Source organism: Schistocerca serialis, chromosome 6, assembly GCF_023864345.2.
Source record: "Schistocerca serialis cubense isolate TAMUIC-IGC-003099 chromosome 6, iqSchSeri2.2, whole genome shotgun sequence".
Taxonomy (NCBI): domain Eukaryota; kingdom Metazoa; phylum Arthropoda; class Insecta; order Orthoptera; family Acrididae; genus Schistocerca; species Schistocerca serialis.
Genome location: NC_064643.1, coordinates 491215662 through 491242492, shown reverse-complemented (window position 1 = coordinate 491242492; position 26831 = coordinate 491215662). Strand labels below are relative to the sequence as shown.

General features: G+C 41.9%; 1 protein-coding gene across 1 annotated transcript in view; it reads left to right on the top strand.

Annotated features, from left to right (window-relative positions):
* Nucleotides 1-695: 695 nt before the first annotated feature.
* Nucleotides 696-26831, top strand: part of LOC126484265 (transmembrane protein 209) — a 153355-nt gene continuing 127219 nt past the window's right edge. The window contains exons 1-3 of the mRNA XM_050107687.1: nt 696-863; nt 947-1087; nt 8514-8689. Of these exons, the coding sequence (XP_049963644.1) occupies nt 823-863; nt 947-1087; nt 8514-8689 (358 nt within the window). The 5' untranslated portion in view covers nt 696-822. The remainder of the gene's footprint in view (nt 864-946; nt 1088-8513; nt 8690-26831) is intronic.

Genomic DNA, 26831 nt, shown 5'->3' with positions numbered 1-26831 from the left:
TCAACAAAGGTGGTTGCTTACCAAACGCTTCTAGGATAGCCTAGAATATTGCTCAAGTGTGTGGTACTAACAGGGGTACTGACGTATACAAAGTTTAGTAGAGTGAATGGGCATATGTTTGTTTCACCCAGAAGAGAGCGTAGTGGAAATTACGAAAAATCTGAATGGCTGGCGCTTGCAACGTGAATGGAATGGGGTGAAAGCCTAATATGTAATCCAATGGAAAGTATGTTCTACTACACACCTCTCAAGAGTTTGCAGAGTGTGATTGTAATAGCATTGGTAGTGCAGAAGATGCCATACTGCGCTGCCCCATTGACGTGCTGTTTAACACAAACACGACAAATGACATGTAGAAACATTCCAGTTGTGTAAATTTCAGGCCAAAAATGTTGGTACGGCTTCTATCGTTTTTTTTAATTTTTATGAAATAACGATTCAAATATAAGACTTTGCAACTGAAACATCGCTATTTGATTTATTTGAAGTGTGGAAGCTATTAACAAGTACCGTTATTGAATGTGTAATTGGTAATCCATAATTTTATTTCACGTAAATGTTTCATTGTGAATGGTACTGCGCAAAGGAAATTCTGTTATATTTGAATGAAAAGTGTAGAAACTTTTTGGACCTGAATTACAAGCCAGGAAAGGTATATTTTAATGGCCAATGTTGGTAAACGAAGGGAAGTGTGAATGGAGAACAGTGGCGTGTTTGTGTGGCGGGAGTCCAAGTTTGGGGAGGTTATGTTTGAAATTTTTGTTGGTGCGTCTCATTTGCGAATTTAGTATACCAAAACATAATAAAACTTGTAGTCTTAAAATGTCTGCTGAAGACAGTTATGTGTCATTTGTAAATAACAGGTATATTTGAAAGAAATTATAGATGAATTTCATTTTCGGTTTCGGTCTGCTTGTTAATTCATCTCAGTTTTCATTGTTTTCAGAAGTGGAACTATTTCTCCCGGGATAAAAACCCCTCTTCTGGAAAAGACTCTTCAACTGACACAGATTGCGCACCGAGCGAAATCAAACTTGATGTGGGGTGCGGTAAATGCAACGGGCCTTTCGTTTCTGATATATGATATGTAAGTGTTCACAAAATAAAATACTGGCCTGTCCAGAGAGACCTTTGTATGAATGGTATCGAACTGCCACAGGTGCCGCTAGGGAATTATTTAATCAGAACTCTGCAGAAACCATAATTGATTCAAAATGAATCTAATCGACCCCTTTATTTTGCGTAACTGTTTTACATGATGATGACTTCTTTTTCGATATGAAGCGCCCCCCCCCCCCCGCCCCCCACTTTGCACCATAGTGCATTTTATTGTATGATGGTCGTTCAGCCCACGTACTGAAATGAAATGTATTCTGTCAGTAGGTGTCTAACTCCGGGATTTTACTCTAATAATTCTATGTTGTCTAATGAAAGTATGTAATTAGTCAAGTAGGGATCATTCTGCTAATTTCTTGCATATTTTTTGGCCCTGTTCAGCAATTCTTAATGAAGAACATAGCTTGTTTCTCCAGTGTAGGCCTATTGTGCTTATACAATCATTAATTGGCATTGACCCCATATAAATTGTGTGTCTGTAACAAGTATATACTAGTGACAGGCTGCCAGAAACGTAACAGATGGTTTAAGGTTGGATGAAAAATATACTATAGGTTGCTGTATTTATCACATCAAAAGATGTTCTGTAGTGGTTAGCACGCTATCGTACCAGGGAAGATGATGGTTGAAATTTATGGCTGGCCTTTCTGATTTAGATTTTTCCATGATTTACACAAATTGCTCCAGACAAAAGCTGGTATGGTACCCTTGAAGAGAAAGAGTGGTTTCTTTCCTCATCCTTTTGTAACCCAAGCTTGTGCTCAGTTTCTAAAGACTTCACTGTTGACATGACATCCCTCCTTGTTTTTGTATTTATCAGTGTTCACGATGTTGATGTATCAGCAAGAAACTGTTGATTGGAAAGTGTTCCAGTTTGTGTAATTATAGTGTATCAAGCTTTTCCATAACTGTTATGAGTTTATTCTGCCTTTCTGAAACCAAAATGGATATAATTAAATGTGTCTCACCTGTGGCCAAGAAACCTGTTTGTCCTGTGGACAAGAAAATGAAAATTAAATTACTTTTGACATAAATGCTCTGCAAATCACTGTGGACTGTGTGACAAAAGTCACTTTCAGTTGTACCGTATTTTAGGATTTAGTCTCATATGTTAGTATATGCTTATTGTTTTGTACCCTGTATAAGTGGTACTAGTTCTAGGAACATTGTAATTAGGCATTTGTGAGAAAGTTTTGTCTTCAAAGGTCTTTAATTTGAGGTTTTTCAACATTTCTGTGCCTAATTGTATGAGCTATTTTCTTTATGTTCAGTCTTCCCAGGTATTCCTGTTTGGTATGGCTTTCACCCACTTGACCAATATTATAAGATGGGTTGCACAAGAATTTTGTAAGCAAGTTCCTTTGTAGAGCGTCCGCCCCTCGTGGTCTCGCGGTAGCGTTCTCACTTCGCAAGCACGGGGTCCCGGGTTCGATTCCCGGCGGGGTCAGGGATTTTTCCTGCCTCGAGATGACTGGATGTTGTTGTGTCGTCTTCATCATCATCATTCATCCCCATTACGGTCGGAGGAAGGCAACGGCAAACCACCTCCATTACGACCTTGCCTAGTAAGGCAGTGCAGGTCTCCCGCATCGTTCCCCTACGCTCTGTAAAGAAGCATGTGACTTCATTTCCACACACATTACTTTGTAGAGCAGTTGCAATTTTCCACTAGGCTACCACTGAACTGGAGTCTGTTACTTGCCCTACCTTTGAATAAACCTATGTGATTATTCCACCTCATATCCCCACAAATTGTTACTCTCAGGTACATGCATGAGTTTACTGATTGCAGTTGTGACTCATTGATATAACAGCCACTGCATTATGTGAAGAGCAAAATTTTACTTTCCTGAAGATTTGAAAGCAAATTACCAATCTTTTTGCCATTTAGGAACCTTGTCAAACACCAAATGAATGTTGTGAAACTTTTTTCCCAACAGTATTTTGTTATAGATAACAGTATGATCTTCAGAAAGACGGAGGTTACTTTTAATATTGTCTGCCAGGGCATTAATATAGATTATGAATAGCCAGAATCCCAATCCTTCATGCAATCCTAAATTTTATCGTCTACTCCATATTTGTGCTTTTATTATTAAACTTTGTAGTGCCAAATCAAATGCTGTTTGAAATACAAGAAATACTGCATCTATCTGATTGCTCTCATTGAGGGCTTTTAGGATGTCATGAAAAAAATGCAGTTTGGGTTTTACACAACCAATGTTTTGGGAACCCTTGGTAGTTTGCTTGGGGAAGGTTATAGCATGAGAAATAAACTGATGCAGTAGGCCTACTGAAAACATCTTTCTCTATAAAGAAACATTTGAAAATGGCATTGAATGTTTCTACTTTTGCTTTGCTACTCGAATTCAGTTCCTTTATCATCAGTAAGTGTCTGGACACTAACTTTTGCATCAGTGATCAGATTTCTTTCTGTTTTGTGATAGATGTTTTTTTCAATAAGCATCTAGCTACATACTGTGTGTATCGATTACTCAGTCAACTATACCTCAAGAATTCACTCACAGTTTCTCTGCGTGCTTCTGCCCTAAGCTGGGCCTTAAATGTTTAAAGTTTCACCTTGATATATCACAATACTGCCTCTTTATCTAGTCTACTGAACATATAAATCTACTTACATATTTTAGTTTTCTTTGGTAATTATTGTTGCTGCAACTGTGTCATGATCACTGATGCCCATTTTGGACGTCCTTAAGACACTATCTCCTGATGGCAGTCCGCGTTGCCAGCTCTACATGTGATGTTACAGCCTGGAAGGAATCTTCTGATGTCCGATTGTACCATTTTCAAATGTTGTTCAGCTGTGAATTCCCTTGTATTTTCCCTTCAAGGAAAAGTTGTAATGGCTGGTATCTTTCAAAATCCAAACACACAAAAAGCATGCAATATAAAGTGAATTAGACTTGTTATGATATCACAGTCATTGGTTTCTCCAACTTTCAAGCAAATTGTCGTCTTTCAAGTCAACTTAGATCTTGGTAGACCTTGGGCTATGCTGCAGCTCATCCTCATCACAATCTGCAGTCCAAAAAATAGGAGTAAAATAGATGTTGCCAATGTTCTGTTCTATTTTTGTTTGTCCCCATATGTCAGATGCCACATCAATATTACAAATTAAGTGAAAGCCAATGTCCACTGTCTGTAGGGTCAACCTGCACTTTTTGACCTTATGTGAATTGTGCACGTCTAAGTGAAATGATGTGTGCACCGCACCTGCACTCCCTAGTGTGGATTGTCAAGTCTTTGATTTGTATCTGCATGTACAGAAATTTTGTACCCCCCTGCAGGTCCAGGGGTTAGAATAGACCCGAGGTATTCCTGCCTGTCATAAGAGGCAACTAAAAGGAGCCTCACGTAACTGTCCCCTGTAGGATTTGACCTCCATTTTTCAAAATTTTCCTAAAGAGCAAGCCAATTGGGGAAGGTCACCTTACACAGTGCATAGTGTCCGTCATGTGCTGAAACCTCTCGCATCCTTTGTCAATGTGAATCTGCACTTCCGCTCATTCTCCAGTTGTTGGCGAGGTCACCACCCAGGGTGCATCTTCCTCCATCCCCTGTGCTGTATCACTTTTTGCGCTGTCAATAATGCTCGTTTGTGCCTGATATCCAGCATGATACCCAGTCCGTTGTGGTGGTGCCACTATGTACCCTGTTGGTTGTAGCCCCAACCACACAGGGATTGCTCCGCTCCGTTGATGCCTGTGCCGTTAACTCCCCATGTATGCCAAGGAGTAGATGCCAGTCACCCTGGCGCATCAGGACTCCTGGCAATGGCCATTCTGCTAGGTGGCCTTTGCAGCTGCAGGGTGGTGCCCATGAGGAGGGCCCCTGGTTGAAGTGGGTGGCATCAGAGCAGATGACGCGCCATGAAGCGTAGTATGTCATCTCTTGCTGGTGGTCAAATACCAGCAGTCTCTAAGTATTCACGGGTTCAATTCAATGCACAGAAGTACGACACCAAATCGTTCCCCTGCCTGGCCACTCTGTGGCAGGAATGTCAGGCTAAGGATGGCAGCGGCTCTTATTCGCTCCAGTACCTTGTATGTTAGAGAGCTGATGGGGAATCTTCCATTATGATGAAGCCTCAGTTTTTTGTGGAGCATTTGGAGGGCAAGTTTGAGGAGGTGGAGGGCTTGTCCAAAATGCGGTCAAAGTCGGTCTTGATCAAAACAGCATCCTCTGCCCAGTCACGGGCACTACTTTCCTGTGACAAGCTGGGGGATGTTTCTATTTCCATCATGCCCCATAAGAGCTTAAATATGGTCCAGGGTATCATATTTCACAGGGACTTTCCTTTGCAGTCTGACGATGAGTTGCGCGCACCAGTTCAGAGCTTCAAGGTGTCTATTTCGTCTGGCGCGACTACTGGGATCTGAGGGATAATCAGGTTTATTTATTTATTCCATGTGATCTGATGGTACACAGTGTGTTGCAGATGTCGGAAAATATCATTTAACATTGTTAACATATATTAACGTAAGCCTATTGTATCCTAATGTATTATATTGCTCAATGTTTTCAATTTAACACAAACAGCAAGATTACTGTTCTAAGAATTCATTTACAGAGTAAAAACAGTGACACAACAAATATGACTTCACGGCTTTGCTAAATTTTATGTTGTCTTCGATGGACTTAATACTAGTGGGAAGATTGTTGCTGAATGTGCTCAGAGCAGTTGGAGCATTTCCCCAAATATTACACCATATTTTAGGTGGGCTTGTATGTAAGCGTAGTATGCACTGGTTAATGTTTTCAGGCTAGCACATGTTTTCAGTACACTCAATGCATAACAGCCAGTACAAATCCTGGCATTTACCTTTCCTGTATGTGTATTCCATTTCAGGTTATCTTGAACCCACAGACCTAGGAATTTGAAAACAGTGTCGGTATCTATTGATTGGTTATTTATAGTGACAGATGGCTGAGAGGAATTTGCATTTTGTGTTGTGTGGAAGTTCATGGAAGCAGTCTTTTTGGTGTTGATAGTTAATCTGTTGATTTTTGCCCAGTTGCTGAGTTGATCAGTAGCCAAGTTCACAGCTTTTTGCACAGCCTCTGTATTCTCCTCTTTGAGGAGTACAGTTGTGCCACCGGTGCCTTCATCTTTGCCTTCGAGGGTGACACACTACCCGAGAAGGTCAAGGTGATGGTCTCCTGCTTTGACATAAAGCCAAACACCCCTCCTCTGATGCGGTGCTTTAAGTGCTGGAAGTTCGGCCATATGTCTTCCCACTGTACTTCCAGTGTGACCTGTGAGGATTGTGGACATTCTTCACATCCCAATACTCCCTGTGCCCCGACCCCCCATCCATGCCAACTGCGGAGAGCACCATTCGCCATGCTCACCAGACTGCAGAATTCTCCAGAAAGAAAAATAATGGAATGCAAGACCCTGGACCGACTGACCTACACTGAGGTTAAGAGAAAATATGAGAGGCTACATCCTGTGCACACGATGTAAACCTACACTGCTGCTATGGCAACGGTTCTACCATCTTCCGTTCCGCCACATACAGTTGGCTCTCAGAGCAGTGAGACTCCACCTGCCCCCTTGATGATGGGGGGCACTTCCCTCCCTATTGCTCCCTGCACAACCTATTTCAGGAGCAACACCCCCCTCCCCCCCCCCCCCCCCCCCTCAACCATCGGGGACGTCAGTCTCCACTTGTCAGAGGTAGAAGAATAAGTGTTCTTCAGCTCCTCTTGCCAGGAAGGCATCCCTTGAGTCACTCCCTTCCCAGGTTCCCCAGTGGCAAAGCTGACACCCGCCAATGGCTGAGGCAACCATAGGTATCATACAGTGGAGGCTTTCACGACCGGATGCTTCAGCTGCTGAGAATTTTTCCGGGTTGTATGGCCATGGTCCGTGGATCTCTTCAATCCCTGATGTTTCATCCAAGACTGTGTTGGACATCTTCGGAGGTGCTTCTGATTGTGCTGAGTCTTGGCGACTGACAAGTTGGACGTAGAAGAGCAGCCTAAATATCGTGGAAAGTGGGCGTGGCCTGGATTTCATGTGATAGCAGAGATAAACCTTGTCAAATACAAAAAATTTTTAACTATTGATTACAGTACGCCAAAGAAGAAACTTCCCATCGGTTCTGTAGTGCCACAGTCCATATACCACTGAGTTTCATGGCTTCTTCTTTTCTGTTGAAATGATCCCCGTGTTTATATATTTTGATGGCTTCTCTATATGGTCGTGGATAATAGTTCGCCATAGTACATAAAACTTCAGTTTCCGAAAATTGTGGAAGACCATTTTTAAAGTGTAGACATATTCCTGTTTAACATGTTAAATAATTCTACATGTATTAATGTAGATATAAAGTGAAAGTAATTTTACACGTTACACAGAAGAAATCCAGAAGTATGTACAACCTGTCCATAATAAATATACAACATACAGTAAACTGCAACACTAAAACAAAGGCCGTGCTGGATTAGCCGAGAGGTCTAAAACGCTGCAGTCATGGACTGTGTGGCTGGTCGCGGTGGAGGTTCGAGTCCCCCATCGGGCATGGGTGTGTGTGTTTGTCCTTAGGATAATTTAGGTTAAGTAGTGTGTAAGCTTAGGGACTGATAACCTTAGCAGTTAAGTCCCATAAGATTTCACACACATTTTTTTGAACTAAAACAAAGACAGAGGTCAAAGTTGATTACTGTCAACTTTACAACTAAAGCCAGTGAAAATTTGAAAATAGTGCATAGATGACAAACAGTAACAACATATTCGATTAGATGTAGTTAACTGTTATAAATATGTAGGGTTATGAAATAAGACATAGGCAGCCACTCTCAAAACAAATTTGAAGGAAGGGGGGGGGGGGGGTGGAGACTGATGTACGCTATTTTTATTTGCGCGACTGATATGAATGTGTCAAAACTAACATAAAATCACCTGCTTCAGAAAAAGAAGATAACAGGAGAAAGGGGAGGGGGAGGAAGGAAGAAGAAGCTAAATAATAATTAATATGATGTAGACAAAGTCTTCAAACTCCTGATTTATAGAGACCTTTAACTGTTGCTTTATAGACTAAGTTTCAGACACAGTGCTAAGAAACAAGCTTGGGGTAGTACCCATTTTTTTCTCCGATTTGTGTATTATTGTACTTAGTTCTTAAACATAATTTATTCTGTGCCATCAAAAGAGCTTTGTGTAATAGCGACCAACCGACTGAGGCAGTGCAGTTGTTAAAACACTGATCTTGTACTTGGGAGGATTGAATGTGCTCTGTCAGGCCATGCACGTTACTTACTTTCATTATGTTGTGATGGCAAATCCTACATCATTGAGAGATAATCCTGGATGCATAAATAAATAAATAATTATTAAAATTATTTTTGTAACATTTGCTTACATGTTGCAGGTACTACACTTGTCCACATTACACATCGTTGGTGTACTATATTGAAATATTTGTGGCTGTTGTGCTGGGACTGAATACTCTCTATCATGCTGTAAGCTACATATGGAACACAGCTTGTGCTGAATCTGTGACTGTAACTCCAGAGCAGAAAAAACTTCTAGGAGTAAAACATTTAGGTGAATTTATTGAATGTATTCCTAATATGTTTCCACGGATGTCTGCAATAAGTAACTACAGTGTATTGTTATAAGACAGTCATTGGGTTTATCAGTACAGTTGTCATCTTCAAATCCTAAGAGCATGTGTTTACCCAACGCCCATTCTGTGCTTATGTATTTGTTTACACTTTACATGTAGCTATTTTTTTATTTGTCTGTCACTGGTAGTGCCTAGTGTCTCTCCTAACATTTTGAATGTCAAAAATGTGTTTGTCTTCTTTGTTGTTACTAAATGTTTCATTGTCTTCTCTCCATATTCACACCTGGAGACCTACTTTGGATTTTCTGTATAGGCCATGTAAATTACTTACAACCTGACGTGAAATGGAAGTAGTAGATACAGTTTTGAGGAAAGTAGCCTTATTTAGAGCTCATACTTTGTAAGTCATTGTGCTAGCTGATTCATAGCCCATGCATTGTATTTCATGTCACATGTACAGGTGTAATAAAACCGTTAAAAGTATGCTGGACTTCCTCATGGTGCGTATTTGTCAAACTAAGAATTAAAATCTCTGTTAGTAAGTTAACAACAGCTCACATGAAATATTTTAAACATACATGAACGTTTATACATATTACACTAAGTTGAAGTTTTAGTGGCTAAATTATTGACAATGCAAAACAAGTAGACTGAAACCAATTTGTGGAAGGAGGGGAGGGGGATGACCCCCAAGGGATTTTCCAGAATGGGAGAGTACTTCTAAGGCTTATATAAGTATTACACCATTCTATTGAATCTATAATATTGATGGCTAATGGTGATCTAATTCCAGTTAGGACTAACCCAGCTGAAGCAGATTATAATATTAGTAAATGTAAAAGTAAGGGTATCTAGAAGCTGAAGTATTACAAAAGTAATTTACTAAATTCTTGAGGAAAAGCGGTGTCATAACTCCAGGTAAAATACTCTACTGGCCATTAAAACTGCTACACCAAGAAGAACTGCAGATGATAAACGGGTATTCGTTGGGCAAATATATTATACTAGAACTGACGTGTGATTACATTTTCACGCAATTTGGGTGCATAGATCTGAGAAATCAGTACCCAGAACAACCACCTCTGGCCGTAATAACGGCCTTGATATGCCTGGGTATTGAGTCAAACAGAGCTTGGATGGCATGTACAGGTACAGCTGCCAATGCAGCTTCAACACAATACCACAGTTCATCAAGAGTAGTGACTGGTGTGTTGTGACGAGCCAGTTGCTCGGCCGCCATTGGCCAGACGTTTTCAGTTGGTGGGAGATCTGGAGAATGTGCTGGCCAGGGCAGCAGTCCAACATTTTCTGTATCCAGAAAGGCCCGTACAGGACCTGCAACATGCGGTCATGTGTTATCTTGCCGAAATGTAGGGTTTTGCAGGGATCGAAAGAAGTGTAGAGCCACGGGTCGTAACACATCTGAAATGTAACGTCCACTGTTCAAAGTGCCGCCAATGCGAACAAGAGGTGACAGAGACATGTTACCAATGGCACCCCATACCATCACGCCGGGTGATACGCTAGTATGGCGATGACGAATACACGCTTCCAATGTGCTTTCACCGCGATGTCGCCAAACACAGATGCACCATCATGATGCTGTAAACAGAACCTGGATTCATCCGAAAAAATGACGTTTTGACATTTGTGCACCCAGGTTCGTTGTTGAGTACACCATCACAGGCGCTCCTGTCAGTGATGCCGCATCAAGGGTAACCGCATCCATGGTCTCCGAGCTGATAGTCCATGCTGCTGCAAATGTCGTCGAACTGTTCGCGCAGATGGTTGTTGTCTTGCAGACGTCCGCATCTGTTGACTCAGGGATCGAGACGCGGCTGCACGATCCGTTACAGCCATGCGGATAAGATGCCTGTCATCTCGACTGCTAGTGATACGAGGCCGTTGGTATCCAGCACGCCATTCCGTATTACCCTCTTGAACCCAGTGATTCCATATTCTGCTAACAGTCATCGTATTTCGACCAACGTGAGCAGCAATGTCGCGATACGATAAACCGCAATTGCGGTAGGCTACAATCCGACCTTTATCAAAGTCGGAAACGTGATGGTACGCATTTCTCCTCCTTACGCGAGGCATCACAACAATGTTTCACCAGGCAACGCCGGTCAACTGCTGTTTGTGTATGAGAAATCGGTTGGAAACGTTCCTCATGTCAGCACGTTGTACGTGTCGCCACCAGCGCCAGCCTTGTGTGAATGCTCTGAAATGCTAATCATTTGCATATCACAGCATCTTCTTCCTGTCGGTTATATTTCGCGTCTGTAGCACGTCATCTTTGTGGTGTAGCAATTTTAATGGCCAGTAGTGTAATACAGCTAAGTTTAGATAGCTTACAGAAGTTACAATATTATGTATGGAAAACATAGTTCCTTAAAGTCTATGAACCAGATCAATAACTGAGGAATAGTGGATGTCATAATTCCAGATAAATGTATTGGGTTCCTTCACCTGTAACTATAATCCTGGCTTCCTAAAGTATTTATTAATTTTCAGATCTTCAAGAACTGTGAAGTGTGTAATACTTTGATGTCACTAGACCTGGACTTCTATTATTAACCTTAATTTACTTGTGCTATTTTTATCTGGAATAATAACATCCACTATTCCTCAGTTATTCATTTGGTGAATTACTTATGTAATATTTTAGCTTCTGGGTGCCTTTACTTTCCATCTATTAGTATTATAATCTTAATCGACTGGATCAGTCCTAACTGGAATTAGATCACTGGTGATTGTCAATATTATAGATTTTATAGAACTGTGTAGTACTTATATATATTTTGGAAGTATTGGTCGATTTGGAACGACCCCTGAGAGTCATTCCTTCCGAACCCCCACTTGTTCCATCAGTTGGTTTCAGTCTACTTGTCTTTTCATTGTCAATAATTTGGACAATTGGAACTTCATCTTAGTGTATTATTTATGAATGTTCATGAAGGTTTAAGATATTTTGTTCATTCTGTTGTTAATCTTGTAATGGCTAGTTCAGTTTTTAGTGTGACTAGTATGCACAGTGAGGAAGTCCAGGATATTTTTAGTGGTTTTAACATGGCAGTGAATGTTACATTTGCACATCTTACATGATACATGATGTACAGGCTATGAATGACCTCGAGCTGTAAGACTTACTAAGGATGAGCTCTAAATGAGGCTACTTTCGTCAAAACTGTAGCTTCTGCTTCCATTTCACATTAAGTTGTACAGTAATTTACATTGCCCATACAGGCAATCAAAAGTAGGTCTCTTGTCTTTCACATACCACATGTAGGTTCCAACATTTGTACTGTTGATGTTGCTGAGACAACTGTACTGGCTTGGTGTATAATCCAACTTTGGTTTTCCACTTTTACATAATACCTTATAGAAGACAAAGTGGAATTGCACCGAGTGAGTGAGTGAGTGAGTAAAAAAATCTGTTACTGGTTCTAATGTACCACATGACATATTTGTTACTACATCACTGTTATTTTATAGATTGACTGGCCACCCCATTAAAAGGCCCGACATCTTTTGTAATTTTGACTTTGTACTGTAACTTCTAATATTATGTATGGCATGATATACAGTGTGTGAGTTTTGATCCTCTACTTTTAATAAGATACTACATGTGAGAATAACTAATATAATATGCCAGTGATAATTGTGCCCGTACCTTATTTAATGTTGTTGGTCACACACAGATAGGATTCTAAACATCTTTGGTCATACCGTAACAGCTGTGCCTGTACTACGATATGGCACCTTTTTGTTTGTGTCTGTTAATGGACGTAATCACACACACTGTTGTACCGTTTTTGTGCCACTTGTGCACGGAAATACTATGTATACCAGTCCAAATGTACCAACCCTGTATTAGAATATGAAAAGAAGCATGAAGCTTAAAATACGTAACTAGCTTGGGTTATAAAGTAATAGTATATGCGAGAGCTTATAGACAATTGACGTAGAAACCACTGTCGCCATTTTTGAAGGTATGACTGGTGGTTGAAAATGACGCATGGCTAAAATTAGCCAATTGCACGGATAATTAAAAGATCACAGTCTATTTGGACCATGTTTTCATTCTCACAATTCCTTGTAGACTTGCGTAAGCCTCCATATGGACCATGGTGTAGCTTAGAGAAAATCTATCTTGTTCTGGAGATCTACATATGCGTGGGAAAGGCAAAATAATGTGAACAATGGTAGTAATGGGATGGTTGTGTTTGATGGTCAACAACACAGGTAAGGCACATGTCGCACTGGACTGTGCATGTTCAGTACAGACTAAGCGTCAGTTCAGGTTGTTTACAAGTAGTTCACACTTCGTATTTGTATTCAGAGGCCGAGGTCAAAGTGCAATGAAAGACCTAACGGAGTTCCAAAGAGGGCAGATCGTGGGGGCTCAATAGCTGGAGCGTCAATAACTAAGACAGCCAACTTACTGAATGTTTCAAGAGCAACTGTTTCAACAGTCATGACAGCCTATACAAAACATGGAAAGACATCGTGTAAATGTAATAGTGGGCACAAATCAAAACTGAATGGCAGAGATCATCGTATGCTAACATGAATTGTGTCAAAACAACATCAAACTACAGCTGCTAAAGTGACTGCAGAGAACAATAGCCATCTTAGAGACCCCGTATCTATCAACACTGACAAACATAGAGAAGCATAAAATGTGATGGTGGACAGTTGATCAGTGGGAACACGTCATATGGTCCGATGAATCAACATTTTCGTTATTTCCAACATCGGGCCAGGTTTACATCTGTAGAACACCAAAAGAAGCCTACAATCCTGATTGCTTGATTCAAACAGTTAAGCATGGAGATAGTAGTGTGATGGTGTGGGCAGCCATATCATGGTATTCTGCAGGTCCCATCATTACTTTCAAATGTCGTGTTAAAGCCAACAATTATGTGAACGTTTTAGGTGATCAGATGCATCCCAAGATTTAGATGTTGTTCCCAAACAATGAAGTCACATTGCATGATGATAATGCACCCACTCACACAGCCAGGACAGTACAATCATGGCATGAGAAGCATGCAACTGAGCTGCAGCGTCTTCCCTGGCCAGTACAATTTCCAGACTTGAACATTATTGAACCCTTGTGGGTGGTATTGGAGTGCAGACTCTGGAGCAGATTTCTACCTCCCTCATTGATACAAGAGTTAGAAGAGGTTCTGATCAAAGAGTGGCATAACATTCCACTGGAGACCATACAATTATTATGTACCAGTATTACAAAAAGCATCGTAGCTGTATTATGGGCAAATGGGGGACCAACCCCTTATTAATAAACCAGTCCCAAGTAAGCACAGGTGATCACATTATTTTGCCTATCCCCTGTACATCTTTACTGTGCAAATCACCTTACAGTGTATGGCACAGGGTAGCATGGAGTGTGGATATTACTGTCACTCCAACCAACACCCCACACCCCCCCACCCCCCACCTGTCCATTCATGTTCTGCATGAATGGTTCATTGGAAAGGATGATTTGCTAAGCCTCCACACATGAACTTGAATTTCGTCGTTTTTCTTTTGTGAGATAGGCAGAGTGGACTGAGATTCCGGAGGATTCATCCAATTGCATAAGCCTTTCCTGCAGTTAGTTTTATGTGGTCATTTCACTTTTGGTTCATATGCATGCAGCTAGATATTTTATATATGTGAGTCTTCTGCGATTGTTTTGCAGTCATTGGATCATACAGTAATGGGTCGTTCTGCCAATTAATGCACAGTATGTTACATTTGTGTATGTTGGAGTAAACTGCCAATCCTTGCATCAAACATCTATCCTCTGCAGATCTTCCTGCATTTTGGTACAATTTTCAAGCATTGTGATTTTTCTGTGTCCACAGCATCATGCACAAAAAGCCTCATGGAACATCTGACATTATCTGCTAGATCATTTGCAAATACTGTGAAAAATAAATGACCAACAACACTTGTTGTGGCACAGTGAAGTTACATTTATATCTGAAGATTTTTCTCCATTGAGAATGAGATTCTGTATTCTGTTTGCCAGAAACTTTTCAGCCCAATCACACAGCTAGGCTGATTTTGTTCATTAGATGGCAGTGCTTAACTATATTGAAAGCCTTCCAAAAGTCAGAGTCTTTAGCATTCTGGGTCTCGTTTATGAACAGTGAGCTGTATTTCACACCATTGTTACTTCCAGAGCCCATGTTGATTCCCGCAGAGCAGATTTTCGATGGCCAGAAAGGTCATAATACGCAAGCATAAAACATATTCCAAAACTCTACAACAGACTTATCAGAGATACAGGCACCTAAGCTTTGTGCGTTTATTGGACAACCCTTCTTGAAAATGGGAATGAACTGCACTTTCTTACAATCACTAAGAATGCTTCACTCTTCCAGCAACCTAAGGTACACATCTGCTAGAAGAGAAACAAGTTCTTGTGCATACTCCATGTAGTTTCATGTAGGTATCCCATCAGGCCTAGTAGCCTTTCCTCTGGTTAGTGATTTCAGTTTCTTTTCTACCCCATGGTCATTTATTTTGATATCTATCATTTTGTTGTTCATTTCATGGTTTAGAGGAGGAACTACAGTGCAATATTTGTCAGTGGAACAGTTTTGAAAAAAGGTGTTCTGTATCTCAGCCTTCTGTCATCCACAGTTTGGATGCCATTATGGTCACTTGAGTATCTGAATAGATAGTTTCAATCTATTTACTGATTTATATGTTTTGCCGTTTTTCGTCATCTTAATGAAAGCCATAATGTTACTTGCTGTGCGTTCCTAAATTACTGTTCTCAAACAATGCAGATGAATTGTGACTGACATGGAGAACATTCAGGTGCACTTACCCTTCCTTGAATGATTCTCAAAGTCCCTGGATTAAAACACAAATGATTGGGTTCATCTACAACAGTCTACTTTATTTCAAGAACAGCATCTACTTCAAACCTGTACGAACTGTTCAGGAAGAAATAGTTTGACCTCAATAATGTTCTACATATATGAGACATCAAGTTCATTCTACAGGCCACATAGTACTGTTACACACTGTTGGGACAAACATAGCAAATATTTTGTTCTATGAATTTATGTAGATCACTTCTGGGGTCTTCATGCATCTTGTCATAGTTATTCGTTATTACAACACTCATTTCTTTCTTCCTCTCACTGTTCTTTGGACCTATACCTAACCTGTTATTGTCTTATTCTTTACTAGCTTTACAAAATCAGTTGATTGTATTAAATGATCTAGTTACGTACATTTCATTACATGTCACTGCATACAAATAGGTTTCTCACATATTCTAGCTCATATTTTGGGTTACGTACTATAATTTCACAGAATGAGATTTTCACTCTGCAGCGGAGTGTGCACTGATATGAAACTTCCTGGCAGATTAAAACTGTGTGCCGGGCCGAGACTCAAACTCGGGACTTTGCCTTTCGCGAGCAAGTTGTCTACGAACTGAGCTACCCAAGCACGACTCACGCCCCGTCCTCACAGCTTTACTTCTGCCAGTACCTCGTCTCCTACCTTCCAAACTTTACAGAAGCTCTCCTGTGAACATGGAGAACTAGCACTCCTGAAAGAAAGTGTATTGCGGAGACAGCCTGGGGGATGTTTCTCCTGCAGGAGAGCTTCTGTAAAGTGTGGAAGGTAGGAGACGAGGTACTGGCAGAAGTAAAGCTGTGAGGACGGGGCGTGAGTCGTGCTGGGGTAGCTCAGTTGGTAGAGCACTTGCCCGCGAAAGGCAAAGATCCCGAGTTTGAGTCTCGGCCCGGCACACAGTTTTAGTCTGCCAGGAAGTTTTATAATTTCACAAATTACATTACAAAATATTCAACTGAAATTTTCTGTTGTCTGTGTGCATATAGTATTGAGAAAGTGCTTTTTTATGTTGAAGGAACAGTTTGTAATTGGTTTACATCGTATTTTAGCAGTAGGAAACAGAACAGCACGTTAGGAAGTATATCAAGTTCTTAAGAAACCATCTTGTAACTGAAAAATCAAACATTACCAATGAGTCACAGGATTGACAGGTTTTTGGATCCAGTCTCATTCTTACTCTGCATAAATGAATTCCCATGTTACAATGAAGTCTGCCAACACAAGAAATAGGAAATGAAAATTTTAACAAAAGCTTATGTTCTCTACAAATGGATTACTGCTTGACTAAGAGAAATCACTATGCACAATTATGTAGAAATCACAGTGCATCTTTGTAAATAGTAGTAGTGTGTGATCGGGCTTTGCAAAAAACAAGTGTGTTTGTATGCAGATAATACAGTAAAACTTCATTTATATGTTTTTCAACAGACTACACGAAAAAAAAGTATAAGTGTGAGAAATGTATATATGAAATATAGCACCATACTATCAAATTAATTGGTAAACACAAATGAAAAATCCAGTAAATAAAAAGCTACATTCTACAAAACGTTATATAGGCTTACTAGGTTCCATACTTAGCAGATATATAAAGAAAAATGTAAACCTCTACACACAAGTAAACTTCATTTCATAAAAAAGTCCATAATTTTTGCTTGTTTGTTTCTTTGATGTGGCAATAGCTTACACTGTACCCTCAAAACAGGATAACTCTTGTCATCATTTCGTCAGAAACATTGTGCCGTGTCGCAAATTGTTCAGTTATTTCTAACACATTTACTGCATCGTTAAACGTCATGGAGAAATGTTGAGGCTCTTCTGTATTATTCTCGTCGTCAGTTTCTTCCTTGTTCAAGTCCCACAATGCACATTGAACTATCTCAGCGATAGTCATGGGTTATGTAGTGACGAGGTTTTCATCGACGTTCATGTAATCCTCAAATGATTCCTGCTCTCAAAGTCGATTCCATTCTTCATCATTAGGTGAAATATCATCAGTATGATCATTTCCGCCATGATCGTGGACTTCATTTCCAAATCCAGCTTTTCAACAAACAGTTTCGAATGGTATCGTCTGAAATTCTGTGACATGAAGCTGCGATGTAGTGCATTGCCTCTCAGAAGAAACTTCTTGGAGTGTTGTTTGGCTCCTGTAGCACAACGTAAAATAAATGGCAAGTAAAAATCTTATGTGTAAAATGTTTGTTTACATTTCTTCCTTTTTTTTCAATGTTTACACACCTGATGGCATGCTGCACGAGCATTTTGCAACAATGCAACTTGAAATTATGTATTACTCCAAGGTCAAGTGGCTGGAGCTCACTTGTGCAATTCGCTGGAACAAATTCCATGGTCACATTTCTCAAATAAGAAGTAAGGGAAGGATGTGTGCACACCTGTCTACAAACAATAAAATCTTCCGGCCTGCTGCACCCATTTTCGCATCGACACTTTGAAGCCAGCTTTCGAAAACTTTTGTCGTAATCCACGATTTCTTGTTACTAGTGTATTTTGTGGGAAATGTGACAGTGTTCTTAAAACAATGGGGCATAACAAATTTCCCAGTTGTACATGGGGGGAGCTTCTCACTCTCATCACTGTTAGCATATAACAGCACTGTTACAGGTTGTTTACTTTGTTTTCCTCCATGGCAGTTCTTGCCTTTGAATGCCATTGTGTGGTCTGGTATTACGTTGTAAAACAAGGCTATCTCCTCTGCAGTGAAAATGGTTTTAGGAGCATATTGGGATGTCAGTTCTTTCAAATGGGTTTCCTTCCAAACTCGCACTTTCTCGGGATCTAAACTTTTGCTTTAGCCACATACATTCTGATAGCTGATGCTCATGTCTTACCTTAAATTTGTGCAGCCATCCTGATAAAGCACTGAAATTTTCCACACAGAGTCAAATTGCAAATTCATTTGCTTTTTCACAAAGCATTGGGCCGCTAATTGGAATGCCTTCTACTCTGTTGCCTGAACCACTGCAACAATCAGTCTTCCACGTCTTCATATTTCCTGCCCTGAATGCATGTCCGCTTACTAGTAGAAATTCTGAACATGCATGCATGATCTCCAATTTCCTTTGCATTTGCTACTACAGAATTTAAAGTAGACACAGAAATTCCTAATTCCTTGGCAATATCCACTTGCTTTCGATTACTGTTTTCCTCCACAACTCTCAAAATTCATAAGTTTTCAGTGATAGTAATACTTTCCCTTTTCCTTCCAATCATGTTACCAGTTCTCAAAATAATTAGAAATACAGTAATATGCTACTATAGCCTATACAGTATGGGATGTGATGTATTTCGGGATTCTCGAGTGACATGCAACAATTCTTGTCCAGTTGTGCCCTAGTTCGGCAGAAGTCGTGTAATTTCAGGAAAACAAATGAGTGCAACACCTACTACCAACCTTCACTATGGCTATCACCACTGCCATAATAGTAAGCCTCATACGTTATACTCAGGGTGTATATGACCCGGGAGATCTGGGAAAAACCCCGGAATTTTTTCATCTGGGAGAAAACCAGGAAAAACTCGGGAATTTTTCATTGTTTTAGTTTTTAGTTACATTTTTGTAACTTTGATTACTAAGAACCAATACTCTAACAAAGAATATTACTGTATCTCGCTACTGCAGAATAATATTGCGGTAATAAAACACAAACGAGAGAAAAAAAAAATGAAAAAAAAAAAAGAAAATAAAACTTAAGTTGCAAAGGAAATGCACCATATACAAGAACAAAACACAGCAAAATGTGTCAAAGCCTTTAGAAAGACTATGCAGTATTTCATAACAACAAATTGCCTCCGATGAACGTAACGCCACAACTGTTTACAATAGATTCGTTTGAGCGGTTGCGAGCAAGCTTATGCACATGTGCAGTTGAGTCGCGTATGAGTAGTACCTTCTCCCGCTTCTGACTACAGAAGTGTGGCAGTTTGCAGTACAAGCAATTGCAGCAAGCAGCCGCGCGGGATTAGCCGAGCGCTCTAGGGCGCTGCAGTCATGGACTGAGCGGCTGGTCCCGGTGGAGGTTCGAGTCCTCCCTCGGGCATGGGTGTGTGTGTTTGTCCTTCGGAGAATTTAGGTTAAGTAGTGTGTAAGCTTAGGGACTGATGACCTTAGCAGTTAAGTCCAATAAGATTTCACACACATTTGAACATTTTGCAGCAAGCAGCCAGATGCTACCCGGTAAAATGTTGCTGATGCGCCTAAGCTGGCATATTCACGTATGCGCAACAGGCCCGGAACTATGGGGTGGGGGTAAACCAGGGTATATGCCCCTGGTGGCAGTTTCAGTGAGGGGGGGGGCACCAAATTCATATTATTGAGGAAAAAACCTTGTTTCACAAAGCGCCCAGCATCCGTCGCATCTAGAAATAAACTTTCCTGTAGACAAAAGGGGACGGGGTCTATACGAGCTGAGCAAATAAAGCCAAAAGGGTGAATGACAAATGCTGTTTGTGTGGTTGGGTTTGCAAATGATCAGCGTTTCGTAACATAAAACTTTTTGCTTGTAGTAGGCCTAATAGGCATTTGATATTGGTTCTTCGTGAATTATATTCTGTCATGTTATAAAAATGACCATTTGTGCCAAAACAGTCTCGTTTATTTGGTGTGCGTAACAATTGCTGCAATATTAGGCAGGCCTATTTCGTTTTATCTAGCACACAGTGGCAAAATACAAGTAGTTAGATCGAGAAACCACACCAGTCTTGGGTACTATTTGTACTAAAAGCTTTTGTGGTACTAGACAACGACATTTCGTTTTTCATGCAGCAAAACATTGACAAACTTTGATGAGGTAATATATTCTTTCCCAGAAAGGAAAGTACGCCATATAAAGCCGTGGCAAGATTAGAGAGAAAAAAATGCTAGGACTTAAGGATTGAGGAATTGTGTACTGTCTTGCTTGTCTCTTGTTTTTATTCATTTTATATTTCCTATATTTAGTTTTATGTCACTCGAAACAGCAAGTTATTAGCTAATAGGCAGTAAAGACTGCAAATTTCCTGAAGAATGCTTGGTCTCCTGGTTACGAGTAATCCCATCCACTATTAATTGCCAGGCCGCGGTGGTCTAGCGGTTCTAGGCGCTCAGTCCGGAACCGCGCGACTGCTACGGTCGCAGGTTCTAATCCTGCCTCGGGCATGGATGTGTGTGATGTCCTTAGGTTAGTTAGGTTTAAGTAGTTCTAAGTTCTAGGAGACTGATGACCACAGATGTTAAGTCCCACAGTGCTCAGAGCCACTATTAATTGCGAGATTTTTTTAAGAGGGGCAGGATGTCAAACCGGCCGACTGGGAGCAGGAGAGGCACCACAGGACATTTTAATTTCCACTGGCCTGAATATAGTTTGATGGTACCCATTACAAAATATTACATGTTTGAATTTCACAGAGCGAAATACAGAGACGTGCGATGGAAGAATGCTGTGTGAAGAGGCGTGGCACTGTACTTCGGCACACTTAAGACGAAATAAAATGTCTTATGTTCCCTTGATCATATATGTTTTATGACCTGATGCACAGAGCAGTCTGAGTTGTTGTTTGGAGGTGGTAGTCTCCACGTGACCCGTGTTTACGTTAAGTGATTTTGCTGTTTCTTCTTCGTTTATTGCTCTCATGTCAAATGAAAGCAAAACGGATTTCTGTGGCTGGGAGCTATCAAGTGAATTAAAATACATTCACATAATTATGGAAGGCTAAAATATGTTATTAGCTTCAGATTTTATTTTGTTTCCACCTTTCTGACAGTCAAGCGTTAATTGCCTTGCAGAACAATGGAGTTATTTTTGTTGGTTTGTTAAAGAAATTTGACTTTTATTCATCTTTTCTGCTGAGACAGTCAATTTATTTGAAACGAAGTGTTTAGTTCCACACTATTGACTAGTTTCAACTGTTCACTACATTTTAAGTTCACGTTTCATCTTCTAGCACGTGTGGTATGCCATAATAAAGAACTAGACATGAGATAGTGCGGTACTGGTACTCTAAGAAAATGTACATCTGAATCTGGACATACAAATGTGCACTTTAAGCTGAATTCTGCATTTTAGTCTGGTTCACAAAAATCCCATGCTGTTGGAGTATCCTCTAATGTCTTGCTTCTTTTATGACATAGTGTAAGATCTTACACGTACGCACGTACGGGCTTCCTATGTCATCGTAGCTGTGCAAGTGCAGCGATGCCCGTCATTGGGCACAACTGCTGAAACTAATCTATTTCTAACAGGTCGCGGGAAAATATTCCGAATGGTTGTTCGAAAAGCGTTGCTTTCAAGTAAATTAAATTTCCTTTTACACAAGATGAACTCTGTGCGCAAATGTCCGATGAATTTCTTAAATCGGAGTGTTTGTCTCATTCAAAATTCAAATCTTTGAGGACGACAATTTAGAATATTTTCGAGAGCAGAAGTTCAGACATTTATGTCGTTGTTAAAAATTTTACTGGCACATTTGTGTACGCAAAAAAGACCAACATTATGTGTGAAAGCTTAGCTTCTCTTGCAGCTTATTAATCTCGGAGGCCAATATTATACGTGAAAGCTTTTCTTTTCTTGTAGCAACACTATGTACATTAATTTAAACCATTACCTTTTCCTATTTGTGTGTTCACGCTACTGAACAGTGATGTTGCTATTGGCTGACTACATCACGTGACCTATGCTCTGTTGACTGGCTTACAAAAGTGCATCGCAATCTTGATTTCAATCCTTCGGAAAGTAACATGCGGTGTTTGGTGGAATTCGAATTTATACTTTCGTAATACGAAAATATGCAGTGTACATGTTGCTCCACATCAGATATCTTTCCAAAATGTGTTTTTTCTCCTGACTTTCGTTTTCTAAAGCGCCGGGAAATTCTACACAGGTATATAAAACCACAAGCATTGAAAGGATTGATAAGTTTTACAGTTCCGAGGAAAAATATACTGTTACTTAACATGGAAAAAGTGTATTTTCATCCGGGAGGAAGTGTATTTTTAACCGGGAAATCCGGGAAAAATCCGGTAATTTTTTTTCCTCGTCCACGTATACACCCTGTATACTGTACTGTCCAATACTGTACAGTCTCTGTATAACATCTGGTTTTTGTGATGGCTCTATTATTGTAGTTTATACTGTCCTTGTGTATCTGTCAATCTCTAAAACAATCTCAAGTCTATCACATGAAAAATTAAGTGTTAGTTGTTTTGTGGCGGTGTTCGTAGCGACAAGCAATTCGCTGTAGAAACGGCTTACGAAGTCACCGCCACACTTTTAATAGCGGGCCGACCGGTCCGCTGGAACAGAACAGAAAGATGAAAACCCAAACACTCTGATTAAATAAAAGTCGGTACTTACCTTTATTAACGAAGATACAGAAACACAGTAGTGAATGTGTCTACAGAGATCTGTCTAGTTCGAGTCGGAGCGGCTAGGTCAGCGTCGGCTGACGACAAACAACAACTCTGCTGCGATGAACACACAACTGACTAGCAAGTACACAATTCGGTGGCGAGTATACAACTGAGCGGCGAATACAGAACTGTCCTAGCGCTCGCGACTCCAGCGCTTAAGAAGCCAGAAGCCAGCGGTGGCGCGCGCAGACTTGCGGCGATTTCCTGTCTCACTGGCACTGCTTATGCGGACGGCGTCCGGACTTTGATGCTGCCAACCTTTTGGCAGCGGGCTCGGGTGGCATTACTGGCTAGGATATAACACTCCTCCCCCCCAAATCGCCGCACCATCGTTGAATAATGACGTGGCGAGCGTCGACGGCGGGGGAGGGGTCTGGCCGCAGGCGTAGCAGAAGAGACCGGGGCGGAGACTGTTGTCGGTGGCAGTCCCCGGTCCGCACCCCAGCATTGGCTGCGCGGGGCCTCGGGAAACACCGACTGAAAACCGAGGTCAGGGTGCACGCCTGTGACCACGGGCGCAGCTTCTGGTACTGGACGCGACGGGGCGTCGGGACCCACGAAGAGAGGCAGCGTCTCCTGACGCTGCGTCGACGGCTGCTGAGTGGGCGCCGGACAAGGCGCTGCGGTGTCAGACTCCTTGGGGGAGCCCAAGGTAGGCGGCTGCAGGACAGGCTGCACAGTCACCGCTTGGGAAGGTGGCCCGGCTGAGGGGTCGACGTCCATCAGCTCCGAAGGCGGTGGCGACTGAAGAGGGACCGCAGGCACCGGAGCGACCACCTGGGGCGCTCCCGGATGAAGCTGCGCGGGAGGCATCAACGGGACGGGCTGTCGGCGTGGTAGCGGCGACGGCTGCTGCTGCTGCCCTGGGGGCGGCAGCAAAGTCGGAAGGCGCGGCTGGAACCCGCCGCGGACCAAATCTGTGGACAAAGAACGAGCGGCAGAATCCGGGCGGCCAGCGCGGCACAACTGGTTCTGATGCCTCCTGTGCACCCCAGAAGCACCTTGAACAGTATAAAAACCGCGACCCTGGACACTTATCACGGTACCACGTTCCCAACGACAGCGACCGTGATAAACTCTGAAAAAAATGGCGTCGTTGCGCTGAAAACGCGTGCGATGCTCGGAAGCGGCGGGTCGATCCGGGGGGTGCAACAACCGTAGTAGGGTGCGATGACAACGGCCTTGGAGAAGCTCCGCAGGCGAAGGGCCATCGCGTGGCGTGGTCCGGTACGACGACAGGAACGTGATGAGGGCCTGCTGACGAGAGTGCGTAGCACGAAGGCGGTCCATATGATCCTTGAATGTGCGTACAAAACGTTCCGCTGCACCATTCGATTGAGGGTGGAACGGCGGAGTAAGAACATGGCGAATGCCATTGGCAGAACAAAAACTTTCAAATTCAGCAGAGGTAAATTGTGGACCATTGTCAGACACTAAAACTTCTGGAAGACCCTCAATACAAAAAATTGAAGTCAACGCCTGTATAGTTTGTGCAGACGTTGTAGACTGCATGGGCACATCAAACGGAAAATTACTAAATGCATCTATCACGATGAGCCAACGAGAATGCCAATATGGACCAGCGAAATCAATATGTACCCGCTGCCAGGGACCGGCAGGGCGTGCCCACTCAAAATAGCGTTGAAGCGGGGCAGCTTGGTGTTCGGCACACGTCGAACAATCTGTAGACATCTGCGTAATCGGCTTATCAATGCCGATCCATGTACAATGATGGCGGGCAAGCTGCTTGGTGCGGACCACTCCCCAATGACCTTGATGCAACAAGTCGAGGACCTTGGATTGGAGCACTTGGGGAACCACTACACGAAGCTGGTCATTCTCGGTGCGTAACAGTAAAACTCCGTGCGAAACAGACAACAGATGACGTTGCGGATAATAGCGACGAACCACAGGATCCGATATGTCCTTTGCCTTGGACGGCCAACCACGTTGAACAAAACGTAATAGTAAACTCAGATGAGGATCCGTAGCTGTCTCACGTGCCACCTGACAATAATCAATCGGAAAATCCCGGAGGGATTGATGCTCATCGGCGTCAATCTGATGGCAAGAGTCGTCAGAGGAATCGAAGACATCATCCGCAGCAACCGGCAATCTAGAAAGCGCATCAGCGTTTGCATGCTGAGCTGTAGGGCGACACAGTATCTCATACTGGTATTGTGATAACAAAAGAGCCCAACGTTGTAGTCTCTGAGCTGTCCGCTGAGGAACTGGTTTAGACGGATGAAACAGTGACGTCAGGGGCTTGTGATCTGTTACTAAATAGAATGGTCTACCATAGAGGTAGTGATGGAATTGTGTGACACCGAACACAATAGCCAACGCTTCCTTGTCCAATTGGTTATAATTACTCTGAGCTTTGTTTAGCAATTTAGATGCGAACGCAATAGGACGTTCGGTGTTACCGACTCGGTGAGACAACACAGCACCGAGGCCGAAAGAAGAGGCATCACAAGCTAACACCAGAGGCTTGTTACGGTCGTAATGGACCAGACAACGATCATTCAATAAAGCCTCTTTATGCTGCTGAAAGGCTGATTGGCAATCAGCTGACCACACAAACGGAACATTCTTACGGCGGAGACGATGCAACGGTGCAGCAATCTGTGATGCATTAGGTATAAACCTAATATAATATGTCAATTTGCCAAGAACTGCTTGCAATTCCTGCAGATTGCGAGGGGCGGGCAAATCACGAATAGCTGCTAAATGTGACTGGGAGGGATGAATGCCTTGAGCATTAATAACATGTCCCAGATACTCCATCTCCGTAAGGAAAAATGAACATTTATCGATGTTGCAACGTAGGCCTGCCTGAGACAACACTTTAAACAAACACTCCAAATTACGGAAATGTTCAGCAGGCGTCCGACCGGACACAACAATATCGTCTAAATAGTTGCAACACGATGGCACATTAGCCAGAAGTTGTGACAAAAAACGCTGAAAAACAGCTGGAGCTGACGCTCAACCAAAAGCCAAACGCAGAAAACGGAACAACCCCAACGACGTGTTTATGACAAAATACTGTTGTGATTGCTCGACGAGGGGCAATTGCAAATATGCTTCACGGAGATCAATTTTGGAAAAGAAACGAGCTTCCCCTAACTTATCCATCAGCTCGTCCGGTCTAGGCAAAGGAAAAGAATCAATGACAGTCTGAGGATTAACTGTCGACTTAAAATCAGCACACAAACGTAACTTGCCAGACGGTTTCTTTATAATAACTAAGGGAGAAGCCCACTGGCTCGCTGAAACGGGTTGAATAACACCGTTGTTTTGCCAACGACGAAGTTCATCTTCTACAGGTGCCCGGAGGGCGTGAGGCACTGGACGAGCACGACAAAATCGAGGCTGAGCATTATCTTTTAACGTAATATGAGCGGCAAAGTTCGCAGCACAACCTAGTTCGTCTTTAAATATGTCACTGCATCGTTTACACAAATCGGTTATGCTGTCTTGCGGAACAACAACAGAATTAATTTGCAACACATTGTCTTGGATAGACAGGCCAAACAAGTCAAAACAGTCTAACCCGAAAATGTTTACACTGTCTGTAGCGCGGAGCACTGTGAATGAAACTGTTTTTGTATTGCCACGGAATGTGGCTGGCACGCTACATACACCTAACACAGGAATTTGTTCTCCACTATAAGTAGCCAAAGAATGTTTTGCCGCTGAAAGTTTAGGGCGGCCGATAGCCGCATACGTAGCACTATTTATGAGAGTCACAGACGCACCAGTGTCTAATTGAAAATTGAAGGTCTTATCCTGGATGCGTAGCTTCACAAATAGTTTAT